At 44.4% G+C, this 17,159-nt stretch overlaps 1 protein-coding gene across 4 annotated transcripts in view; it reads right to left on the bottom strand.

Moving 5' to 3' along the window:
• The window catches only part of uvrag (UV radiation resistance associated gene), a 314,525-nt gene that overhangs the window by 242,828 nt on the left and 54,538 nt on the right, over positions 1 to 17,159 (bottom strand). For all 4 annotated transcript variants that reach the window (XM_055637544.1, XM_055637543.1, XM_055637546.1 and 1 more), the window contains one exon: positions 15,820 to 15,905. In XM_055637544.1, the coding sequence (XP_055493519.1) occupies positions 15,820 to 15,905 (86 nt within the window). The remainder of the gene's footprint in view (positions 1 to 15,819; positions 15,906 to 17,159) is intronic.

Below are 17,159 nucleotides of genomic sequence, written 5' to 3' on the forward strand. Positions count from 1 at the left end.
CTCAGAAATGTTGCCTGACCCATGATTAATCTAGCACTTTGTGTTTTATGTCTGATGTCAAGTTTCATCTTACAACCTTCTGACCCTGAAGTGAGACCATCACTGAACCAAGCCAAACTGGCATTTGAACTTAAATGCTGTTTATGAAAACAGTCAGGACACACAAAAACAAGTTTCCTTGGTACATTCTCTACCAAAGGGGTGGAAGAAGAATAGACAATAAATGGTAGTGTTATAATTGGGAATCTACCAAGAACTGAATGTCCCATAAATGAGCTTCAATGGAGCTGTCTTTACTCACAGCTTTTTAAAGATTGTGCAGAAATGAACTGCAAACGCTGGTTTAAACCAAATATTGCCACAAAAAGCTGGAGTAAATCAGCAGGACAGGCAGCATCTCTGGAGAGAATAAATAGGTGACGTTTCGGGTCGAGGCCCTTCTTCAGACTGAAAGTCATGGGAAAGGGAAAGGAGAGATATAGACGATGATGTAGAGAGAGATATAGAACAATGAATGAAAGATATGGTTAAAAAAGGGGAAACCGGCCAGTGTTAAAGGTTCAAGAAGGAACTGCAGATGCTGGAAGATCGAAGGTACACAAAAGTGTTAAAGGTTGATGGCCTTGCATCCATACATTGCAAAATGCCAAGAATACAGCTTTATAAACGTTACATTCCTTAAAAAAGCTTGCTTCTTGCTAGCTAGTTGTCTGCAAAAACACTTGTATTACCTTACTCTACCAAATTTCATAGGATACTCTAAATCTGTGCAGCTGCCTCCATCAGCACATCCAAACTTCAACATCTGTCTTCCACATCTCACACTTAACTCTCCCTCCCTCCCCCTTGCTCATTCTCCAACCAGTCTCTGATTATATTTTATTTCCATGCTTTGTAGTCACCTTCTCCTAACTAACAACTATTCTGCATGTTCCTTGAACGTCATCCCCTGTGATGTCTTGTTTTCACACCTTACACTTCCTTATCTTGGCGTCTCCCTCTCCCGACTCTGTGTAAAGAAGGATCTCGATCCAAAACATCACCCATTCCTTCTATCCACAGATGCCGCCTGTCCCGCTGAGTTCCTACAGCTTTTTGTGTCCATCAACTGTTCAAATACTGTTCAATTTAGCTTGTTGACGATCCATTAAACGCTGTCTATTCTACAAAATAATTACAGGGGATTGAGACGAGGCAAACATAAATTTCAGACAAAAAAACATAAGTAGAAAGAAAAGGTTCCCTGCAGAGGGTGAAGAGTTAAAGTCTTACAGCTGCAAGTTGGAATGTTGAGTAAAGCAAATGCAAATCCTTTTTGCAGGCAGTGGATATACTTTCATGTTTCCAGTAAAGCCAAACAAGATAAAAGAAAATGGTGAATGCCGAAGAAATGAAGAGCATTTTTTAATAAAAATACTGGACCAGAACAAACTCCGGTTTGTCCATTTCTAAAAATAAATCCAACTCATGTGGTAACTGTCAAATATATCCCTCAGACAATTCCACACCTTCAGCCTGGGGAAAACTCTGGGCAACTTGCACACCTCCGAAATGTTAACTATATACTAACCTGCCTTCTTCATACACCCACCACTCTGTGCGAAAAAGTTGCCTCTCAGGTTCCTATTAAATCTTTCTCCTCCTCAAACCCATGTCCTCTGGTCCTTGATTCCCCAACTCTGAGGATGGTCGCTATGCATTGCAAATGGGGCCGCCTTAGCAAGTTTGATAACAGCGCCTCATTTGCTAGGGGCAAAGCTTTGTATCACGAAACAACAGCCGATGTCTGAAAAAGAGCTAACATTTCAGGTCAATGGCATTTCTGCTGGCCCGTTATGATGAAAGATCACCAATCTGCGATTTTGTGTTTTCCTTCCACAATTTCCAGCAGCAGCCATGTTTTGCTTCTGCAGGATACATTTTTTTGCTGCAAGGGGCTATCTGGAAAAATAAATGTCACTGTGTGGGCTGGTGGACTGGCCAGGATATTACTAAGAGCAGGAATGTTTACGATTCAAATCTGACTCTGTGCGATGGTTGCCAAACTTAACGAGTCCTTGACAATGTTGTAGCATTAAATTAATTGCACAGAACCCGTTGCTCGATTCCCAGTTTCTGCCCCCCACAACTGTGCTGAAAGAACCCCAATCAAAATCATTTGTTTAAGAAGGAACTGCAGATGCTGGAAAAATCAAAGGTGGATAAAAATGCTGGAGAAACTCAGCGAGTGAGGCAGCATCTATGGAGCGAAGGAATAGGTGACGTTTCGGGTCGAGACCCGAAACGTCACCTATTCCTTCGCTCCATAGACGCTGCCTCACTCGCTGAGTTTCTCCAGCATTTTTATCTAACTCCAATCAAAATCATAATCGACATCCGAGAAGATTCTCAGAATCTCATTCGACATCAGAAGATTCTCAAAATCATAATCGACATCTCGGAACCTTGTTGTCTGAAGTGAGGGAAAATAGTATATTGTAGCAATGAATATCTATCACTTGAGCAAAACACAAGGTGCTGGAGGTACTCCACAGGTCAGTGTGTACGTAATGGACACAATGATGTTGCGGTTTAGAACCCTTCATCAGACGGATTGCCTTCAACATCATCATGCAACTTATTTCTATTTTTGGCCAAAACCTGGTTTTGTTCTCATCTTTCCAGTGAAAGCCACAAATATTATCTGATCTGTTTGTATAATGTGCAAAAAAACAAAGCTTATCGTTGTATCTCAGTATACGTGACAAACAATAAACTGAAACCAAGTGCTGACAGCATCATCAAGGACCCACACCATCCGGGCCACACACACATCTATCTCCCTGCTACCTTCAAGTAGAAGGTACAGGAGCCTGAAGACTGCAACAACCAGGTTCAGGAATAGCTACTTCCCCACAGCCATCAGGTTATTAAACTTGGCTCGGACAAAACTCTGAACATTGATAGCCCATTATCTGTTATTTGCATTTCATCAGTCTATTTATTCATGTGTGTATATATTTATACAATAGTATACTGATCTGTTTTGTAGTCATGCCTACTGCTGAAGCAAAGCAAGAATTTCATTGTCCTATCAGGGGCACATGACAATAAACTCTCTTGAATCTTCAATCCCAAACCCCCAGCAATGACTGCTCTTCCACCACCGTGACTTCTGATGTTCTGGGATCTATCATTCCTATTTTCATCCACATACACCCCCGTGGCAATATCATCCTAGAGCAGGACAGGTTCTACAAACACTGCTGACAACAAACTCTACCACCACGCCAGCTCTCGACTTCTCCATTACTTACAAATTGTCAGATTAAGGCCCACTGACGCAATTTTTTCGGCGACTTGCCGGCACCCGTCCGTCATAGTCGCAGCAGGTGGCCGAAAATGTTCAACATGTTGAAAATCCAGCGGCGACCAGAAAAAGGTACGACTTTTTGGGCGACTACTCACGACCATACAGGCGCCACCACGCGACCATATAGGTGACACGTGACGCCTGTATGGTCGTGAGTAGTAGCCCAAAATCTAGGCTAGACATTCGGCGTGAAAACAGGCCCTATAGAGTCCGCGCCGACCAGTGATCAAGCCATACACTATCCTACACACCAAGGACAACTTACTGAAGCCAATTAGCCTAGAAACCTCTATGTATTTGGAGTGTGGAGCACAGGGAAAACCCACATAGTCACAGGGAGACCATACAAAGTCTGTACAGACAGCACCCGTAGTCTTGATCGAACCCGGGTCCCTGGCGCTGTAATGTAGCAGCACTACCGCTATGCCACTTTGACCTCAAGTTTTGTATGCTATCCAAACAGTTCAGGTAATATTGTACATAAATACAATCAATTCAAACTTAAGTCCAATAGGTAGAGCAACGGGGAAGATACAGAGTACAGAATATAGTTCTCAGCATTGTAGCGCATCAGTTCTAGAGACAAAGTCCAATGTCCGCAATGGGAAATAAGTAGACCAGACAGTACCCTAGCTAACAGGAGGACTGTTCAGAAGCCTGATTATAGACAGGACAAAGCTGTTCCTGAACCTTTCAAGCTTAAAATGTGGCCAAGAGAATAACTCAATACTTGTATATGGATGGAAAGCAATTCATATTCAAACCTCAATAATGATAAATTGTCACTGGATTGCCTGCCAAACAATCAACATTTACTGATCTTGTGCATTTTACTTGGTTTAGCCTATATCAAGAGGACTGTGTAATGACAGGAAAAAGGTACTTTAAGTAAACTTTGGTTAGAATACCAAGGAAGTCTACTTAGCAGGGAAGCCAGTTATATCTGTTATCCTTTTATGCAGAACATTATGATGTAGTTAAGACCCAATTTAATAAAACGGAGCTGTAATTAGAAAATCATGAACAGCACAGCGTTGCATTCCTTCTTTCAGTACCACTGATTTTTTTCCTCCAATTTCTCAGCTGTAATTCAATACTTAAATGTGAACTATAAAAGTGGTTTCTTAATTTTCATAGAAACTTGAGATAACAACCAACAACTTTTACGAAAGCAACCTTGACGAATGAAGACAAACGTTGGAAAAATCAATATGTAACCACAAATTTCATTTTCATTCCAATGAAATTTCATTTCAGTCAGCCACGGACAACCACATCATGACACCTAAACTTGACAGGCTTTATCACCTCTTTTTCAGCTTTCTCCCCACTGCAATGCCTGTAGAGTCCAGACCCGAAACATCTCCTATCCAAGTCTGAAGAAGGGTTTCGACCCAAAACGTTGCCTATTTCCTTCACTCCATAGATGCTGCCTCACCCGCTGAGTTTCTCCAGTATTTTTGTCTACCTTCGATTTTCCAGCATCTGCAGTTCCTTCTTAAACATCTCCTATCCAAGTTCTCCAGAGATGCTTCCTGACCCACTGAGTTATTCCAGCATTTTTATTTTGTAAACCACATCTGCAGTTCCTTGTTCTCCATTATATCACACCAGTCAGGAGCTATGATGTTCAAGAAGGAACTGCAGATGCTGGAAGATCGAAGGTACACAAAAATGCTGGAGAAACTCAGCGGGTGCAGCAGCATGCTGGAAGATCGAAGGTACACATAGGTTGCTTGCATCCGGATTGCATGAACGTTGAATTCTCCCAGTTTTGTTAGCACTTACTGTCTCCTCCCCTTCCTTAACCCTCGAGCTGTCTCCTCCCATCCCCCCGCCCTCGGGCTCCTCCTCCTCCCTTTTTCCTTCAAGAATCAAGAGTCAAGAGTCACTTCCTTCTCCCCCCCACCCCCCATCAGTCTGAAGAAGGGTTTCGGCCCGAAACGTCGCCTATTTCCTTCGCTCCATAGATGCTGCTGCACCCGCTGAGTTTCTCCAGCATTTTTGTGTACCTAGGAGCTATGATGTTTGGTGCTTATGAATATGCTGCTCAGTGTTACTTTTATTTTGATCATGGTGGCCATTAAAGTTCAGTAACATCAAAATGCTCCATAACAAACACACAAATGAATAATTTATGTTTCGGTCCAACACAATGCAGAAGTCCAACCCTAATGAGAACATCCGCTCCTTCATTATCAAACCATGCTCCTAAGGAAGGCAAGGAACTGCAGATGCTGGAATCTTGAGCAAAACACAAAGTCCTGGAGGAACTCAGTGGTCCAGGCAACTTCTGTGGAGGGAAAATAATGTGCAATGATTCGGGTTGGGACCCCACTTCAGATTGATTGCAGCAGGAGGTGAGACAGCTATGTTTCTACATTCTCATCTTATGTACCTCGAAGAACCCAACTGCTTTCAATTTATTGTTTATTATTCCATCTCCCTCTCTCGATGCGTTTTCTTTTCCTACTTAACTCCTCCTTTTAACTTGCCTGCTTACCAGTAGTACCATGCCTTACATATCACAACATTAGAATGGATATTGATCCAGTGCTGCACGACCATCAACTGAGTCCCCCTGCTCCATTACAGTATGTAGTTATGAGGTTTACACCTACGGCATGCTTGGAACTTGATTCCATGCAATGATCACACAACTGAAATTAGTCTTGAATCTGCACCATTGTCATACTTTTTCAATTTGACCTGAACTTCAACTGAATTGAGAGCAATTGGAAATGTTCAGAAAACTACAGATACCAAAAGAAGATGTAAAGACAGATACAATGGTAATGTTTAACGGACATTTGGACAGGTACATGGATAAGAAAGATTTTGAGGGATATGGGTCAAAACAGTCAAATGAGAGTAGCTCATACTTAGTCAACATGGATGGGTTGAGTCAAAGGGCACGTTTCTGTGCTATGTGACTCGGACAACAGCAGTAACCAATTCCAATTCAGTAATGTGGTAGAAAATCTGGCAGGATTCTCACCAGAAGGGACAGATTGTGGAATTCCCTGCAACAGAGAGCAGTGGAGGCCAAGTCACTGGATGGATAAGAGTTAGATAGAGCTCTAGGGGCTAGTGGAATCAAGGGGTATGGGGAGAAGGCAGGCACGGGTTATTGATTTGGGACGATCAGCCATGATCACAATGAATGGTGCTGCTGGCTCGAAGGGCCAAATGGCCTCCTCCTGCACCTATTTTCTATTTTCTATGTTTCTATTATCACTTTTCAATATAAACATCTGTGTGAAAAAATATTGTTACTTACAGTGCGACAGAATCCTTCTAAATAGGAAAGTGAAGAACACCTTACAAATCTGATAGACTCCATGCTGGTTTCTGTTTAGTGACTCTGGTTGGAGACCATGTTAGAACATAGAACAGTACAGTGCAGCAATTGGCCCTTTGGCCCACAATGTCCGTGCCAAACATGATTACAAATTAAACTAATCTCCTTTGCCTCCACAAGGTCCATTCCCTGCACATCCATGCACCTATCCACAAGCCTCTTCAACCCAATTACCATATCTGCCTCCACCACCAACCCTGGCAGCTCGTTCCAGACACCCACCACTCCGTGAAAACAAAAAATGCCCCACACATCTTTTCAACTTTGCCCCCGTCGCCTTGCATTTACAATTACTTCCAAGAACAAAAAATATATATTTACATGTAGCATCATAAAATATGTGAAATCATTTAAAAAAATCAAGTCCTTGGCAAGTCAGCAGGCGCCCCTGTAAAAATCTGCGTGGACACACTCACCGGGATGAATTCTTGCGCTAACGAATGTGGGCGATTTTTTGCTTACATAATAATGCTTTGACTACAATTCAACAACTTGTGAACCATGCAAATTGGGAACTATGTAATCAAGAATGGACTAATTCATTGTAAATAATATTTATGCGTTCAAAAGATGTTGCAAATGAGCTAAATCAACAATGGAATACTTAGTTGGACAAAGGTAGTGTGGTGCATGGTTCTGTAAAGGAGCTACTAATGCAAGATCACAGCTCAGCTTTTTGTACTGTAGTTATTATGGACCAAATAATCCTCCGCATAGAATGTGCAATGAAAATGGATTTATTCACTGCTCATATTGTACATAATATCACTGCCTTTGGGCTATACAAGTCAGTCAGTCATTTAATCTTCTATCCAAGTTCTTCACATGAAACCTATCATGTTATCGGAATCTCTGAATCAGATTAGCATCTTGTGCACAATGGCAACTGTCCAGGTGGGCTGGGTGGCGATGGAATTCAAGACGGAGAAACAGACGGAGAAAAGTTGAGTCAGAGAGCGAGCGAGCAAGTCAGTGATTAAGTGCGAGAGTGCAGGGCCAAAGTGTGGAGACACCAACAGTTGTGCATGCTTGGAGATATTAAGAGCGAGTCAGCCTGTACACAAACAGTTATAAGGAAAACCACGTATGACTGCAAAGTAGACAGTTGGCCGGCCATGGGAGCGACCGAGTTTCCCCACAGTCTATCACACTCCCACCTATCGGTCTCTGGTCTCCGATGCCATCAGGTGATGTCATTGTTAATATTCTAGCGATCAAAATGAGTAGCTTTCAAGAACTGATTAGATTTATGCCATTATTGCTTTTTCAGGGAGAGAGAACAAAGACATCCCCTGTTTATGCCCTGCCTCGGAAATCTCTGGGGCTTTGTGTTCAAGCTCACCGTGTTGAACAGAATTCAAGACAAGCAATGTGCAGTGTTTTCGGAGCACCTGTCTTGCTGTACAGAAACATACCTCGGGCTTAAATGAGCGTGGTCAAATGGGAAACTTTACTGACTTGTGCGGTGCCAGATGTGGGATAAAACAGAAAATGCATAAGTGTGAAATACAGAGCAGGAAGACAGGCCAGAAGAGGGGAAGATGTTGCTGGTGAGGGAATCGCCACAATTTCCACCACCATCAAAGAGATTCCACCACCAGACACGTCTTCCCCTCTCCTCCCTTTGCACCTTTGTGACTCCTCTCCTACTCCACCAAAGGTCAATTGTTTAATTGCCATATGTAACGAAACAGAACAATATAAATTCTTACTTGCCCCTTCTTACAACACTTTCCCTTGCCCTTTCATCTCTTCCCCTTCCCCTTCCCACCATCCATGGAGCTAGTCTTGCTATGTGAAGCAGCCCGACCCTTGCACCTCTTCTAATCGAGTGCACTGCATTCAGTGGTCACACGTGGTCTCCTCTAGACTGTGGAGAAAATAAAAAAAACAGCTTGGCAGACCAGTTTATGGTGCACCTGCATTGAGTCCAGAGGAACAACCCCTAATTTCACCTTCCCTACCACTTTAATTTTTCTATCTCACTCCCAGAGATCAGTCTATGGCCTAGATTGTCACAGGGCTGCACGGTGGCGCAGGAGTAGAGTTGCTGCCTTACAGCGCTAAAGGCCTGGGTTCGATTCGGACTATAGGTGCTGTCTGTACGGTGTTTATACGTTCTCGCTGTGACCGTGTGGGTTTTCACAAGTTTCCTCCCACACTCCAAAGAAGTACAGGTTTGTAGGTTAGAAACATAGAAACATAGAAATTAGGTGCAGGAGTAGGCCATTCGGCCCTTCGAGCCTGCACCGCCATTCAATATGATCATGGCTGATCATCCAACTCAGTATCCCGTACCTGCCTTCTCTCCATACCCCCTGATCCCCTTAGCCACAAGGGCCACATCTAACTCCCTCTTAAATATAGCCAATGAACTGGCCTCAACTACCCTCTGTGGCAGAGAGTTCCAGAGATTCACCACTCTCTGCGTGAAAAAAGTTCTTCTCATCTCGGTTTTAAAGGATTTCCCCTTTATCCTTAAGCTGTGACCCCTTGTCCTGGACTTCCCTAACATCGGGAACAATCTTCCTGCATCTAGCCTGTCCAACCCCTTAAGAATTTTGTAAGGTTTCTATAAGATCCCCTCTCAATCTTCTAAATCTTCTAAATTCGAGAGGTTAATTGACTTCAGTAAAATTGTAAATGGTCCCGCGTGTGTGGGATGGTGCTAGTGTACGGGGATTGCTGGTTGGTGTGGACTCGCTGGGCTGAAGGGCCCGTTTCCACGCCGTATCTCTAAACTAAACTAAAATCAAGGCCCAAAGCGTTTGAGGTGCAACACCTCATCGCCCGCCTGTGCACATTGCAGACTTCTGCACTCAATATTGAATTCTCCAGCTTGGATTCCCAGGCTGTATCGGTCATCCATCTGTGATATCAGCTCACCCGGAAGGGTATTTTTTTCCTATGGAGCTCGTGGCCTGCCTGGTCTGACCCACTGGGTATTGTTTTCCTCCTCTGCATTTTACACTGCTTTTCTGCCCCTTCAACCCAGTTGAGTCCATGCTGACCAGCAATCTTCTGCTGACATTAGTTGCATTTTATCCCACTTTCACATCCATTCCCTACACAGTAGAGGCAATTTAGCCCACAAACAAACACGGTTTGGGATGTGGGAGGAAACCTGACCACCATGCGGTCACAGGGAGAACATGCAAACTCCACACAGGCAACCCCCAAGGTCAGGATGGAACCTGGGTCTCTAGTTCTGTGAGGCAGCAGCTCTACCAGCTGCACAACAGTGCCATCTTTATAAGGGATGTGTCTGTGCTCTAACTGACTGTCACTGACAAAACAAAAAGATTCCATCCAAACAGCAGTGTTTACTTATTGCCAGCAAATCGCCATCATTATTTTGACAGAGTTCATTTGACTGTTGAAACACTCAGCACGGACAACACTGCTTGTTCCTTTGTCAGGAGTGGCAGGTTCCTGGTGGAACCACGTTCTGGACAATGCTGGAATGAACAGTGGAGTCCATAGTGTACTCAACTGGTCAACCTTGGTCACTCCCTCTCACACTGGTCACTCCCTGTACATGTACACTGTGGACGGCTCGATTTGTTTAGTTTGGTGATGCAGAGCGGAAACAGGTCCTTCGGTCTACGGAGCCCACACCAACCAGCACATTCTTGCACATTAATACTGTCCTATACACATTAGGGGCAACTTACCAAGCCAATTAATCTGCATGCCTCTACGTCTTTGGAGCGCGAGAGGAAACCCGAAGATCTCGGAGAAAACCCACACGGGTCACGGGGAGAACGTACAAACTCCGTACAGACAGCACCCGTAGTCGGGAATTGAAGCCAAGTCTCTGACACTGCAAGCGATGTAAGGCAGCAACTCTCCCGCTGCAACAATGTGCCACCCTAAAATAATAATAATGTATAGACTTTCCGCCAACTGCAAACTGAAATCTACAAATTTAATAATTTGAGGGGAAAACAGCAGCACAAGAGGCTGGTCAGATGCAACCAAAGATGCAAGAGTGAACAGCAGTTCACTCCCCAGATTTCCCATTCTTTCTTCAATATCTGCATGCCCATAGTATTATTTTCTTTCCTTCCCTTCAACGTAGTGACACTGAAAATATTTGTTTCCATGTGTTAAATATTGTGGATTAATATTTGCCTGCAGTGCCATCTACTGCAACTAAAAAAAGACTGAAACGAACTCAATACAACAATCAACATTCATTCTGCTTCAGTTCCAAGATGCTTCATCTGCCTACAACACTAGAAAAGTCTGAAGAAGAGTTTCAACCAGAAAAGTCACCCATTCCTTTTCTCCAGAGATGCTGCCTGTCCCGCTGAGTTACTCCAACCTTTTTTGTCCATCTTCGCTAAAAAAAGTCCTGATCACCACCTTGTGGTTGGCTATCGCTAACCTTTGGCATCAAAAAGGAGACGGCAAACTACCCAGGTCTTTTAAACGATTCACTTGCCGAGGCAGGAAATGTCCATTTAGCTGTTCAAATCCTCACCCCTGTCTAATACTCAAGCTTGAAAGCGGAAAATAAAAGTGAGCCAGAACTTGGGTAAAGAGCTGAAAAGCTGGGATTGTTCTACTTAGAGGAAGTGGGTAGATTTAATGGAGTCATGCATAATCACAAGGGCTTAGTTGGAGCAGAGAAACTATTTTCACTGCCATAACAGCTCATTTGAGGGAATATAAATTCAAGGTAATATGGGAGAGATCCGGAGATAAAATTCTATTTTTAAACAATAAATCATTATGCACGAAACGTTTATCGTCTGAAACTTCAGTGGAAGGAGAGTTGTTTAGGTAAACCTCCAATGAAACATAGAAAATAGGTGCAGGAGGAGGCCATTCGGCCCTTCGAGCCAGCACCGCCATACATTGTGATCATGGCTGATCATCCCTAATCAATAACCCGTGCCTGCCTTCTCCCCATATCCCTTGATTCCACCAGCCCCTAAAGAGAGTTAGATAAACTCTCACTTAAATCCATCCAGTGATTTGGCCTCCACTGCCATCTGTGGCAGGGAATTCCACAAATTCACAACTCCCTGGGTGAAAACATTTATTCACAACTCAGTCTTAAATGCCCCCCCCCCCTTTATTTTAAGACTGTGGCCCCTGGTTCTGGACTCGCCCAACATTGGGAACACTTTTCCTGTATCTAGCTTGTCCAGTCCAATTTTGTATGTTATTGAAGAAGGGTCTCATCCCAAAAGTTCACCTGTTCTTTTTCTCCAGAGATGCTGCCTGACCTGCTGAGTTACTCCAGCATTGTGTGTCCATCTCCAATAAACTGCTCTCCAACTATGCAGAAGTCTTGATAGTTCAGCACTGGCTGACTGCTGACTCCCAGGATCTCTCCGGCACCCCAGGGCCATGTTTTCCAAGCTCCCTCTAAACTTGGTTCTGGTTCTATTTCCGGGACTCCCTCAAAGCGTATTTCATGCACACTGTCCAAAATTTGTTGGCTGAAAGATGTGTGCAACATCTAAATAAAAATGGTGAATTAAAAGTGTGTGGAATAACTTTCAGCAGTTAGGAAAATCTGCTGGGTATTTGAAATCCTGATGAATGTAGTTTTCCTGGAGTAACACTGATAAAAGCAATCAGGTTAATATTATACACCAACAGATTAACGATTAGGCATGTGGCATTAATTGGGCAATATAGGTACAATTTACTTAAGAGTATTTGGGTTAGGTTTTGCAGGCAGGTTGTGCAAACTAAAGCCACATGGGATTAATTCAAAAATGCAACTCTACTGCCATCTGGTGTTCAATAACATTAGACAACTTTGTATGATTCATGACTAGAGCAATGGTTCCCAACCTGGGGTAAATTTTGCCAACCCCGGGGGTAAATGTGTTGATTCTGGATTTGTTATAAACAGTATTTTAAAATGTCCCCTTTGTTGGTTGCTTTATTATGTTAGAAGTGTAAACTCAAATTACTGAACAAAACAGGGTGGGGGTAAAGGTTACACAAAAAAGCTGGAGAAACTCAGCGGGTGCAGCAGCATCTATGGAGCGAAGGAAATAGGCAACGTTTCGGGCCGAAACCCTTCTTCAGACTGATCGGGGGCGGGGGTGGGTGGGGACAAGAAAGGGAAAAGGAGGAGTAGCCCGAAGGCTGGGGGATGGGAGGAGACAGCAGGGGGGCTGAGGAAGGGGAGGAGACAGCAAGGACTAACAAAATTGGGAGAATTCGATGTTCATGCCCCCGGGATGCAGACTCCCCAAACGGAATATGAGGTGCTGTTCCTCCAATTTCTGGTGCTGCTCGCTGTGGCCATGGAGGAGACCCAGGACAGAGAGGTCGGAGACGGAGTGGGAGGGGGAGTTGAAGTGCTGAGCCACCGGGAGGTCAGCTTGGTTATTGCGGACCGAGCGGAGGTGTTCGGCGAAACGATCGCCCAACCTCCGCTTGGTCTCACCGATATAGATCTGCTGACATCTAGAGCAGCGGACGCAATAGATGAGGTTGGAAGAGATGCAGGTAAACCTCTGTCGCACCTGGAACGATTGCTTGGGTCCTTGAACGGAGTCGAGGGGGGAGGTAAAGGGACAAGTGTTGCATCTCTTGCGGTTGCAAGGGAAAGTGCCCAGGGAGGGGGTGGACCGAGAGGGAAGGGAAGAATTGACAAGGGAGTTATGGAGGGAGCGGTCTTTGCGGAAGGCAGATATGGGGGGAGATGGGAAGATGTGGCGAGTGGTGGGGTCACGTTGGAGGTGGCGAAACTGACGGAGGATTACTTTTTGTATGTGACGGCTGGTGGGGTGAAAGGTGAGGACTAGGGGGACTCGGCCCTTGTTGCGAGTGCGGGGATGGGGAGAGAGAGCAGTGTTGCGGGGTATGGAAGAGACCCTGGTGCGAGCCTCATTTATGGTGGAGGAGGGGAACCCCCGTTCCCTGAATAGTGAGGACATTTCAGATGTCCTGGTGTGGAACGCCTCATCCGTGGAGCAGATGCGGCGTAGACGGAGGAATTGGGAGTAGGGGATGGAGTCCTTACAGGAAGCAGGGTGGGAAGAAGTGTAGTCCAGATAGCCATGGGAGTCAGTGGGTTTATAGTGTATGTCGGTCAGAAGTCTATCACCTGCAATGGAGATAGTGAGGTCAAGGAATGGTAGGGAAGTGTCGGAAATGGTCCAGGTGTATTTGAGTGCCGGATGGAAGTTAGTGGTGAAGTGGATGAAGTCAGTCAGTTGTGTGCGGGTGCAGGAGGTGGCACCAAAGCAGTCGTCGAGTTGTCAGCAGATCTATATCAAAGCGGAGGTTGGGCGATCGTTTCGCCGAACACCTCCGCTCGGTCCGCAATAACCAAGCTGACCTCCCGGTGGCTCAGCACTTCAACTCCCCCTCCCACTCCGTCTCCGACCTCTCTGTCCTGGGTCTCCTCCATGGCCACAGCGAGCAGCACCGGAAATTGGAGGAACAGCACCTCATATTCCGTTTGGGGAGTCTGCATCCCGGGGGCATGAACATCGAATTCTCCCAATTTTGTTAGTCCTTGCTGTCTCCTCCCCTTCCTCAGCCCCCCTGCTGTCTCCTCCCATCCCCCAGCCTTCGGGCTACTCCTCCTTTTCCCTTTCTTGTCCCCACCCACCCCCGCCCCCGATCAGTCTGAAGAAGGGTTTCGGCCCGAAACGTTGCCTATTTCCTTAGCTCCATAGATGCTGCTGCACCCGCTGAGTTTCTCCAGCTTTTTTGTGTAACCTTCGATTCTCCAGCATCTGCAGTTCCCTCTTAAACAGGGTGGGGGTAAATTTACTTTCAAAAAGTTGCCGGGGGTAAACGGGACAAAAACGGTTGGGAACCGCTGCACTAGATTATTTGATCATATAAAGTGGGCTCTTTGCCAAAATTGATCAGAAAAATGGCAGAGCAAGATGACGACAGATTCATACTACTTCACTTTGGTTTTAAAAAAACTGCATTTTCAATCTCAATGGTAGATGAAGTCTCACAGCAGACACAAACGGCTATCAGTGGATATTTTTAAGGCGGAGATTGACAGATTCTTGTTTAGCACGCGTGTTGGGGGTTATGGAGAGAAGGCAGGAGAATGGGTTTGAGAGGAAAAGATCCATCAGCCATGATTGAATGGCGAAGTAGACTTGATGGGCCAAATGACCCAATTCTGCGCCCATAACTTTATTATTGAGACCATCCTATTGGAACGGTTTGGTTGGGAAACTGCTCTTGCCAAGGGTGCAAGAAATTATGGAGAGTTGTGGATTCATCCCAGTCCAACACCCAAAACAGTCTCCCCACCATGGTCTCTGTCCGTCTGCACATCATGTTGCCGATGAAACACCATGAAAGCAACCAACATAATCAAGGACCACATATCCCAGGTCAATAATGCACCCAAATTTGACCGGATTTTGATGTTAAAATTATCCCACTTGACAGATTTCAATTAACAGTAAGAAATCACAAAGGCACCTGGTTCGAGGTTGCACAGTACAAGTGGAGATCAGGAGTGTAGAACCCATGCTGAAGCTACGTGTTGGCTCACCCAAGATCAGCAAATTCTCTGTTGTCTTAAAGCTAAAGTATCAGTTCCAGGAACATTCCTATTTCACAAGTCTTAACTGGCTGAGGCATTCGGAAAGTCCCTCATAATGTGTTCTTTGAAAAGTGATATTTCTGAATACATTAGAGAAATTCTATGTCTATCAAGACAATCGTAAAAGCATTTAAATAGAATAGAATAGAATGCCTTTTATTGTCATTCAAACAGCTTGGTTTGAACAAAATTACATTTTCTACAGTCTTAATGTTTAAATTAATGTTTAAGAAGGAACTGCAGATGCTAGACAAAAATGCTGGAGAGACTCAGCGGGTGAGGCAGCATCTATGGAGCGAAGGAAAGGGTGACGTTTCGGGTCGAGAGCCTTCTTCAGACTGGGTGATGTTTTGGCTCGAGACCTTTCTTCAGACTGAAGAAGGGTCTCGACCCGAAACGTAATCCATTCCTTCGCTCCATAGATGTTGCCTCACCCGCTGAGTTTCTCCAGCATTTTTGTCTACATTAAATTAAATGAATCGTCAATTTGAAGGATCTATTGGCCTCTTTGATTTGGAGTTTGGTTCAATATCCTGGTCAATGCCTTACCTGAGCAGAGAGAAGACACTGTAGGAGTTCCTCACACAACTTTGGTCCACTTGCAGAAGGCTGGTCCTCTTCTTCTCAGCAAGATCCTTTGGAAAAGAAACAGATCTTTGGGTCGGTTTTATCATTTATCTTGCTCAATTTGAATGCAAAAGCAGAGTCATGAGATAAAACCGAGGCAGCAGGAGATGTAAATGGAGACAACCAACCTCCCTCCTATTGATTCCATCTACACCTGACTGCCTCGGCAGGGCCATCAGCCATTCTCACCTGGGTCACTCCCTCCTCTCTCTCAACAGGAAAGAGGACACAAGTGTGAAAACGCACACCTCCAGATTCAGGAACAGTTTCTTTCCAGCTGTTATCAGGCAACTGAATCATTCTATTAACAACTAGGGAGCAGTGCTGAGCTACTATCTACCTTATTGGAGACCATTGGACTATCTTTAATTGGACTTTACCTTACACTAAACCTTATTCTCTTATCACGTATCTATCTTATATCTGTGTGGTGTGGACGGGTTGATTGTAATCATGTATTGTCTTTCTGCTGCCTGGCTACCATGCAACAAAAGTGTTTCACTGTACCTCGGTACACGTGACAATAAACTAAACCAGAATTGGCTGAACTTAATTTCATCTGAAACAAAATTAAAGACACTGGCCCAATGTAAACCCAGGTGAGGTGGACTCCTGCAGATGTGAAATATTTCTTGCTGCAAACCTGTAGCTACACGAAAGATTCTATAATATTTGATGCTTTGCTTCAAATTTCTAGTTGATACTCAAGTGCAATGTGAATCAAAAAAGCAAAGCAGCTAAACACATCAAAAACATGTCAAAGCTAACCTGTTTTCATAAATCAAAAACTATAATTATTTATTTGTAACAGAAAAAATACCTGGTGGGTGACCTTTGCAAAAAGCAAATGCTGCACTGTTTTGCAATATAATTGCAAAGTGTACAGAACTGGAGCTTCCCCTATCTGGCCAACTTGCCCAATTACTAACAAGCAGTTTACAAAACATTTAAGGCCCTGTCCCACATTACCCAAGAGCTTTCCCGAGTTAAAAAAAAAAAAAATCAATCTTGTGGTAAGTACGTAGAATGTACGTAGCGGGTATCTCGTTGATATCTCGTAGCAGCTCCCAATGCTAACGGCAGGTACTCGGGGAAACGGGGAAACTCGTGAGTTTTATCAACAGTGCAAAAAATTTCCAAGAGCAAACAAATACTCGTGATGAAAGACCACGAGTTTGATTTTTTTTAAACTCGGGAGAGCTCTTGGGACAGGGGCTTTAAACAGGTACATGGACAGGAAAGGTTTAAGGGGCGATGGCAGA

The sequence above is a fragment of the Leucoraja erinacea genome, chromosome 6, assembly GCF_028641065.1.
Source record: "Leucoraja erinacea ecotype New England chromosome 6, Leri_hhj_1, whole genome shotgun sequence".
Lineage (NCBI taxonomy): Eukaryota > Metazoa > Chordata > Chondrichthyes > Rajiformes > Rajidae > Leucoraja > Leucoraja erinaceus.